The sequence below is a fragment of the Siphateles boraxobius genome, unplaced genomic scaffold (genome assembly GCF_051911475.1).
Source record: "Siphateles boraxobius isolate OS27281-9 unplaced genomic scaffold, OSU_SipBor_1 6, whole genome shotgun sequence".
Lineage (NCBI taxonomy): Eukaryota > Metazoa > Chordata > Actinopteri > Cypriniformes > Leuciscidae > Siphateles > Siphateles boraxobius.
In genome coordinates, this window is record NW_027509186.1 from 5,847,501 (window position 1) to 5,857,341 (window position 9,841).

Sequence of the window (9,841 nt, forward strand, 5' to 3'; positions counted from 1 at the left end):
AACACATTATTTTTAACTGTATAACAAAATACCTGTTACTTTTTTAAAATAAGCAACTCAAGTCTCTTTGTTTTCCCATTTATTGACTGTCCTGTCCCCATGTTGAGAGAAATCAGGGGTAAGTGCAGAGGCATTTTGTGTAAACAAAATGTGTAAAACATGTGTAAAACTGTGTAAACATGATGTTTATTGTAGTTCTAGATTAATGTGAGCATTTACTCATCTCACTGCACGAAACTGACCCGGTATTTCACAAAATGAATAAAAACAGTGAAATGCAAACTCAGAATATGACGCAAACCTGCAATAATTAAATATGTTAAATTACACAAATATATGTTATCTCACTTTATTAACCAATGTCTCTGCAGCTGTCCTTTGATGATCCAATTCAACCTTATAAATAAGCAAAAATGACTTCAGATAAACATTGCATTTGTTTTTTACTTAAGTATAATTGTTGAACTTTTCCTGTGTAATATTCTTCTATATTGACTTCTATGCGCCCTCTACTGCACAGGTGTCAATCTGCGTTTCATTCCGCCTGAGGCTTTTTGGGGTTTTTTTGCCATTAAAAACATACAAGCAAGCCCAGCCCAGATGAGAAAAAGTAACGCAATTGTAACGCAATGGATTACTTTCCATAAAAAAGTAACTAGCGCAATTAGTTACTTTTTTTTAGGGAATAACACAATATTGTAATGCATTACTTTAAAAAGTAACTTTCCCCAACACTGGCTATGACTAGACAGCAAATGCTATAGCCTAAGACGCTCTTCTCTGCTCCTCAAATACATGAAAAATTTGCCTTTATACGCATAGTGTTTGTGTAAAGAAAAATGCTACCAGTTCAATTTTGGTGCAGAAACTGCTCAAACTGTCTGTGGCACGTCATTTAAAACTGAGGTGGAGCTTCGAGGTTTTGCCAACATTTCATTGGTTAAATATTTGCAAAACTCACAGACAAACATCAAGGGTGATCAACAAGCATTGATTATGAAAAAAAAAGAAGAGATATAGGAACACAAGGTTTCCGCCAGACAGCAACAAGGAATTTGTTGTTAGGAAAGCAAAGTTGTAAATACCCATATACAGTTGAGTCAAGATACATTTACATTTACATTTACATAAGATAGGTAAATACCTGAGAGGTTGAGTGTTGAGGGCGACAGGGATATCGGGTCATCCAGGTTATTGAGAGGAACCCCGTCCTGTAGCCAGATGACCCCAACAGGTTCAGGAGGACCATGAGCCTCACAGTGCAGACTCAGCCCTACATTAGCCACTACTGACATATGGTGCGGTTCCACTGAGAAATGAGGGAGACCTGAAGGAGAAAGAAAGAGAGATTGAAAATTCATAAATGTATCAATAATGAGCTATAGAGGAGTTCCCAACAGTACAGTCTATTGTTAGTCTCAAACCAGGCCAGTCCACCTCTCTGCACATATATTCCCATCACAAAGCCCATGTGAATTTAAAGAGAACATTGTATTTTAAGTAACATACACTATAGAAAGATAATACCTTCTACTTGGATGTGCCCCTCGATGGATAATGTCTTCTCTGAACCGAAGTAAACCGCACACTGATAGGAGCCCATATCTGAGAGCGTTACCTCCTCTATCCTGTAAGCAGAAAGTGGATGCTTTTAATCTGGCATTGTAGTCACATTTGGATGTATTCGTTTGGCAAACACTTTTCTCTCAAAGTTAATCTCAGGTTTCAGTTTGATCAGTATTTGTGTTCATTGGGAATCGGACCCATGAGCTATTGTACCAATCAGCCTTAGAGAAAGTACAAGGTTGTTTTAAAAAACAAAATATTTATATATGTGGGCTGGGTATTATCAGTGTTGGGGGTTACAGGTAATGACATTTTATGTAATGAGATTACATTCAGAAGTAGCAAGTAAAGTAATGTATTACTTTTAGAATTTATAGAATAATACCCTAGTTGCTTTTTCTAATAAGCAACATTTTTTAAATGTTTCTGTGTACTGTAACTATCACGTTACTGTCCAAAAATTCAGGATTTAACGTAATTCAGTCCTTTTATCAGGCATTAACGCAATAATGTACGCAACACGCTAGTTATAAAAGTAATGGTGCCAACACAAATCATGGACAGAGGAAACAGAAAAACCAATTCACTTGAATATCAGTGTAAATGTCCAAAAGAAACAGATATGCACGGTAAAGAGGCATTCCTACTTGAGTTCACTGATAACCAGCCAGCTGTTTTCATCTACGGGGACCTGCATCTGGTTGAGTTCAGCAAAGTCCAGCGGTTGTCCCTCCCTCAGCCAGATCACGTCCAGGGGTCCGTGGTCCACCCCGTCTGCTCGCAGGACGCACTGAAGCTCCACTGCCTTCCCAAGAGAGGAAGTCACATTCCCAGGCCTCTGCACGAAACTCAGCCCTGCGCAGTGCAGGAAGACCATGGAAAACTCATTAAGTCAGAGGTAAAGTCCATCACTTCAGCTTACACAACCTTTGTTAGTTTTGAAGAGTAGATACATTGATCAAATATTTGGTCATTTGAAATATGCCATAGTGCTAAATAATTGCCAACCCAAGACTTTTACATGGTGCTCCAAAGTATGTCATAGCACTACAATGGTAAATGACCACAAAACATGGTGCTTTTCTGGACACGCAAATTTGGTGATGTTTGAAAAGCTGGTATTGGATATTGGAAGGGTTCATCCATCAGAAGATAAAAAAAAGCATGACTTTATTAAAAAAAAAAACCTTTTCCTGAAGAAATCCTGTGTGGTTCTTGCTAGGGTCATTGTTATGCGGTGGCTAATGTGTTGTAAATGTTTTTAGGCTGCTTCTCTGTGGGGCTCATTGTTTCTCAGCCCTGGTCCTTATCTCACACACTCTGGTCTTGATATCTCACCAATAAGCTGAATCAGGTGTGTTGAGTCCAGGGCATGGGCAAGCGGCAACATTCCAATCTGAAAAATGAAGCCTACCCGGAAGTGCGAAAAACTGCAATACATCGAAAATCCGCTAGGGGCAGGTCCCAAAGGGAGCAAATGTCCATAGACCCCCATGTTAAATTGTCCGTTTTCACAGCATAAATTCATGTTTTTACAGGTTGGTCCTATGGACTTTTATTGTATTTTTCGATAGGTTCCGAGTGCCTGACAACTGTGAGGGGGGTGATTTTTTTTCTAACTCGTTAGTTTAGATCGTATTTAGTTATAAAATGTTTGACAAATAAGGGCATGGTTAACTTTGATTGACAGCGTGATTGACAGCTGATAACAGGCTGCGCCGAGTGGAATTCCTGAAATCTGACGTCTCAGCCATGATCTGACACAACACATCATATCACCTCTGTATCCTTTCAGAAAAGATTTTCCGAGATGGCGCCGCCCATACCCCCCATAAACGGCCTCAAAAACGTTCTTCAGAAAGTCTATGGGTGACGTCACAGACGCTTTGTCCATATTTTTTACAGTCTATGGGCATGGGATAAAAACCACCCTTCTTCTTAGGGGTTACTATGAGTTCACCCCAAAGTGTCAATGCTGTTCTTATCCCAAGATATGGCTCAGGCCCGTCCATTTAAGTCCAAGGTTTTTTTACCGACAAGTGAATCACATGAACTTATCAGACAAACCTCCTTTTCAATGCCAGTGGGGTAGTGTATGTCTGTGCACTGATTTTATAGGCAAGGCACTCAAAAACACAACCCTCCCTCGCATGGATTTTTATGATGTGAATAAGACGGTAAGACTGCAAATCAGCTCTCTGTCAAACATCAGCTTGGTGATTCACTTTCCACTGGGTCATGCATGTCCATCTGCCTGAAGAACTGGAATGTTTTAAATTCTTCTCTCAGCATGGAGTGGATAACAAGCTCTGCAGCTGAAGCCTGAAAGATACCAGAGGCATGTAATCCAGCCAGATCCATGTAGTTTAGCCTCGGATGATGCAACTTATTCCGAATTCCTTCCGGCTTAACTCTTTCCCTGCCAGCGATTTAAAAAATACAAGTTGCCAGCCACCGCTTTTTGATAATTTTCACCAAATTTTCATGAATCCCAGAATATTTTGTTGTATGAATATCTGAATATGCAGTATATCAAAAAGAAAGAACTTCTTTAAAAAAAAAGATTTATTCTAGCTTCATGCATTCATTTTTTATCAACATTTGAATGTGGGTATGAGTTTCAAAAAAAAAGCAACATTTTTAGCAAAAAGCTGCGAAAATCACTTTTTTTGTAAACTACATCCAGATCAGATTCAGAACGATGATCAAACACAAATGGAATAAATCGAGTCCATCAACACACTCAAAGCTTCACACTCCTCTATCTCGTCCTGGGTCGACATTTTATTCAGTAACATTACGCAATTTTGATTTCTATGCTTTTTAATGGTTATGATCGCGTTATTTTACATATGTGTCTGCTTACATTTCGATCGCTTGTTTCTGCATCCCGTCTGTGTTTTCATCCAGAGATTTAGTGCTCTTTCAGAAGATGCGTAATAGCGCCCCCTACCGTATAACAGTGAAAACACGGAAAGCGTTTGCGGGGAAGCGTTTTCTTACAAATTACTGAAATTTCCCTCAATGGCGGGGAAAGTGTTAATAACTCAAGTTTTGTATTTTCAAAGCTGTCAGACACTGCCCTGACCCTTAACCTTTGACCAACAACAAAAATTAGGATTGACTTTCGGAAAATTCAGCCCACTCTTCACATTCAGGGGCAGACTCAACAGAAACACAAAACTTACAAATTTAAGTTAAAGGATTTTTTTGGTTTTTAGTTTAACATTTCTTCCAATGCATCTGGAGTCTGCTCAAATATGAATGGGCTGAACAACATGTTGACAGTCAATCTTCCAGCGAAGGTTTAGGAGAACACACACCCACACACACTCAGAAATGCGAGTCCCAAGTTGATGTTTAAAATGAGCCAATTTGCCAATTTGTCAAATGAGCCAAATGATTTATATCTTTAAATCCGTGACATCTGTTAGGTTCAAGGCCAACTGTCATCTATATACAGAGTACTCCTAAAATTTGACAAAATTAATGCAATAAGCAAGAAAAAAGGGGAAATTTTGATTTCATTTTGACTTGCATTTTTCATTATAGCACCTCCCCCATAACACTATATTGTACACTCTTATAAAATGTTATCGTGTTTCTCTCATCAGTAAAAACCTGTCAAAGACAACTACTAACAACCAGCCCCTCTCCATTATCGCCCAGTCTAACAAAGATCACTTTTTCTTTCCTCTATGTTTTCATTTGTCTCCTCCCGTGGCTTTTTATTCTATTCTTCATTCACTTCATCCCCTCATCCATCCTTTTGCCCCAAACCCAATCCATCATTTCCCCTGTCTGATTCAGCATGCCCCCTGAGTCACATTCTTTCTGAAATCCCTCACCGGTCCCCACTTTCCCACATTTTCCACGCTGCATGTTTAGGCTGCCCGTCTTCACAGTCTGGGAGATTTGATGGGAGAGTTTGATAAGTGTCCGATCTGCCAGACTCAGATTCTTCGCTTAATTTGACAGCACACATAAGGGCCACTCATAGACAACTTCAAACAACTTTAAGTTTGTATCTGCTAAACACTCAAACCCATTATCTTGTGCAAGACAGTGTTGCAAACAACTTTTACAGATCCTGAGGAAAATGTAAATGATGCTTGGTTGTGCAAAAGCCATACATGATGCAGTGTGGTTGCTAGGATTGCTAGTTGCTAAGGTCATGCAATGTTATTGTTAAGGGGTGTTTTCTTACGAACCTTAGGCTACTAAGTCAAAAGAGCCCACCCTCAAGTCTTTAAGATATTCTTGTCTCAATATATACCTCAGGCCCCTCCTTCAATGTAGGATTTAGCTTTGCTCAGTCAGATGAAAACAGACCCATTGTTTTGAAAATTACAATAATAATAATAATAATAATAATAATATCACACAAACTTCTAAAACTAGCCACTGAGCAAAACTGGTATGACATTAAATAGAGCAAAGTAGCCTACATTTAGTTCAGAGTGAACTACATATGTTGTCAAGTATCTTTCACTGTTTATTTGTTTCTGTCATCAATCACATATGAGATCTTAAAGATGCTGTATGGGCCCCAGAAAGTTTTTGGACAATTGGTCACAATATATTCTATAAGAACTGTATTAATTTGTCTGAATTGCAATTATTTGCATTTTCCTTTGGCCATTTCTAGTAACTATAAAAAGTTCGCCTCAAGTTCACACTGCAGAGTAACCACAGATGTAGACATGTAGTGTATATTTAATTACGAACATGTTCAAATAAAAAGCCTCACAATATACTTTATCTTCATCTTTAACACTTGTTTTCTGATGCAATGACATTCAAACATGTTTAAAGACTAACTATAGTGTACGAATAATTTTTTAGACCACTGTTTAACGATTAGCCTATACTGATATTCAATCAGGGTGAAGCTCAGGAAACCTTTGAAACGTTAATGCGTTGACTTGAAAAAGTTTTGAATCCACAAATCTCGTACCTGACACATGCTCCGCGGCCCCGGGGCGCAACACGAGCAAGAGTAACAGACTGAAAAGGTTCGACCCGGTCATTCTTTTGTCTGGTTTCGGGTTCTGGTTCGGTGTCGTGCGCATCATCATCATCATCGCATCGCTCCAGCGCTTCAACTTCGCATAGATGAGCGACTCTGGCAGACTCCTTAGTCAAAGTTTCAGAAGGAAAAACAGGGGAAAACTCGAATCCTCAAGTTCAAAATAGAAGCTGTCAGGTCGTCCACAAAATTGTCAACAAAATCTGTTTCCAAAAGCAGCGTAAACTTTGTTTATTTCTTTTTTTTTAACTCAAAAAGTTTTTAGTAATCCTGAACGTGAAGTAAGCATTTGAAGCTCGTGAAGCCAAAACCAAAAAAGCGCTCCAGAGTTTTCCAATCAGTCAGAATTGTTATTTTTGGAATCACGACGCGTATTTTGTCAGAATTTCCCTTTGCCTCCAAAACTCTCTCCCATCAGGACGCCTTTATTCCCCTTCAGACAAACTCACATTCCTCCACTCAACTGTTGTCCATTCTGTCTTTCTCCTCCCCTCCTCCTCCTCCTCCATCTCGCCCTCCCTCTCAGTGCTCCAATACACAACAACCCCCTTCACCTACAGCAGACTCGACTACACCTACAGACCAACTTAATATAGATAGAACATGCTTACTTTAAATCTTACTGAGACTGTCTAAGAGTCGTTTAATGTAATGACTAAAGTTAAAGTTTGGCTGAAAGAAAGTCCGCACTCCTCATGACGGAATCTCGGCAAAATTATCACTATAAATTCCACATGTGTTATTTTATAGTTTTAATGATTTTAATATCACTACTCAAAAAATGTTAGACCGTAATCTGATCTAGTGATCTAGATCTGCTGTAGCCGAAACAAACATTGTTGCATTATTTTCCTGTTATCACTGTAAAGCTGCTTTGAAACAGTCAGTATTGTAAAAAGCGCTATAAATGAAGGTGACTTGACTTTCACACTTGACTTGACTAATAATAATAGCTACATCATATAACTGGTTGTGTATATTTGTGTAAAACCTGTTCAATCTATTATGAACAAAAATTCATGAATCACTTTTAGAATATGGCGTTTTATCGTAACTTATCGTATTTCATATAATTGTAAACTGTTTTACAATTATTGGCACATTTTTGAAACTGAATTACAAACGATAAAGCACGTCAACGTTTTAAAGGTCTATCTAAATGATATTAATCTGTGGAAACATGTTTTAAAACAACAACTAACTCTTTAACCTCAAGCACAAAATGGCTTCGGAACCAAATCCATTGTGAGCATCTTTGCTCAAGTGAATACATTTAAACTTCAATCACATCGAGTATAAAAGTAGACACACTACTTTGTGTGGCTCTGTGTGTATAATCTCTTGTTTTCTAGTTTGTTATGTCGCTCTCATGGCTATATCTGCGGGTGAGAGGGTACAGCATGTTCATGCAGGGCTCGGGAAAGATGATAAATATGGGTGAAGTTTGTTTGGGTGAACGCAGGAAGAGTGTAAGATATAGGTGGGATTCACGCACCCTTCATGAATAATTGATTCCTACTTTTTTCCCATGAAAACGCATGGGATTGTTGTTGCGCTCTCAGGTTGCTTTGGATGGAGAGTTCTCTGGCCCTTTAAGAGGAGGTTGAGGGGTCCGTGCAGTGTTCCCAGGGTCTTTAATGGAGACAGAACCCATCTGAGAAAGACCCCATTGTGTCCTTGCTTTTCAAAAGAAACCAAGGAATCAATCTCTCTCTCTCTCTCTCTCTCTCTCTCTCTCTCTCTCTCTCTCTCTCTCTCTCTCTCTCTCTCTCTCACAAACACACACACAAATACAGAGACGGGGGAGATAAAGGAGGCAGAAAGTATCAAACATGTTCTTAAAAGAATGAGAAGGGGGGGGGGGGGGGCAAAAATACTGAGGAGATGAGGAGACTTTGTTTGTGCAGACAGAGAGCGCTAGTGTGGGTTGGTTAGGTTAATGTGAGAGGGATCTTCAAGCACTGATTAAACTGCATCACTGAAGTTGTCAAACAGGTTAGACCAGGTCTGCCTCAAATCACGATGACAATCATTGTTATTAAAATATAGGTTGCAAAGAAAAACTGATGCAAAAACTGCAGAAACAAGTCAATTGTTCACCGTTTGTAATTCAGCTTTGCAATTAATTCTTGTGAAAAACAGTTTGTATCCGCATGGTTATATACTAGAGCTCAACTATTTGGATGGTCTAGAGTCCGTGTGAGAGACAGCAGAGTTGTGTGATTGAAACTGATAAAAGTAACAATTCCTTCCCTTCCGGGTCAATTTGACCCCCTTAGGAATGAATGGAATGCGAGGAATGCTTCAGTACACATAGAAAAACCTAAAAATGCTCAAATTCAAACTAAAAATACTAAAACTAAGCCAAAATATAGTGTATAATGTCTACATGTGTACCTGAATGCACAATGGAAAAACTGACTTTAGGACCCAGAGAAACAGCTCATTTGCTCCATATAGAGCCATCTAGTGTCAAAAGTCATGAAATATCATGTTATATAATGTTTTGCCACAAGATGTCAAGACACCCGACCCAATGGAAGATATTTTGAGCTGAATTAAAAGGGTTATGCATGCAATTGTGAGTTATTTTTAAATTAAGTTGAACAAATGTGAGGAATGTGCTTAAATTACTATTCATTAATTATTTGGGGAGTCCGCACTGTGGTTGCAGCCGTTGTGTGTGCTGACGCGTGAGAAAATACACTGCAGCCATTAACACCAGACAGAAGGAGATTCACGTCACCAGATGGAAAGAAGCGTAAATGAATGGAGAAGCATAGGTTACTGTAAAGCTACGTCTTAGTTGGTGTTTATCTTGGCGAAAGCCGAATACAAATCAGCATGAAGTTTTAACATCTACTCTCGTGTAATGGAAAACATTATTATTGATCAAATCTAGTCATTTAAAATTAAAATTAAAAATTAAAAATGGAAAAATATGATCAAAATGAAGTAAATAAGCTTTCTGGAGAAAAGAAATTAAGTATAATGTTAGGGCTTCAGGTCAGTTTGACCCGAAGGGACAAATGTGTTACAAAGTGCGAGGGAAGGATGAAGGATAAACTTTCTCGGCTGTGTTGTCATTTTAAGTTCACTGGTCATGTACATGTTTTGACAATATCCTTTTCCTTGTGAAAATCCAGGCAAGTAGAAATCTGAATTGTACTCTGGGCCCTGTATGCACAGATGAAGTGTTATCGATAGTATCTAGGCCTGGTTTCACAGACAAGGCTTAGATTAAGC

The 9,841-nt window shown here is 38.8% G+C and overlaps 1 protein-coding gene across 2 annotated transcripts in view; it reads right to left on the reverse strand.

Annotated features, from left to right (window-relative positions):
• axl (AXL receptor tyrosine kinase) overlaps window positions 1-7,460 on the reverse strand; it is a 53,107-nt gene extending 45,647 nt beyond the window's left edge. Inside the window, exons 1-4 of one of the 2 annotated variants that reach the window (XM_077207523.1) lie at window positions 6,524-7,460; window positions 2,214-2,421; window positions 1,528-1,628; window positions 1,145-1,327 (exon numbers count right to left, since the gene is read on the reverse strand). In XM_077207523.1, coding sequence (XP_077063638.1) covers window positions 1,145-1,327; window positions 1,528-1,628; window positions 2,214-2,421; window positions 6,524-6,650 — 619 coding nt within the window. In that variant the 5' untranslated portion in view covers window positions 6,651-7,460. The remainder of the gene's footprint in view (window positions 1-1,144; window positions 1,328-1,527; window positions 1,629-2,213; window positions 2,422-6,523) is intronic. The other variant, XM_077207522.1, reaches the window with a different exon arrangement.
• Window positions 7,461-9,841: the final 2,381 nt, after the last annotated feature.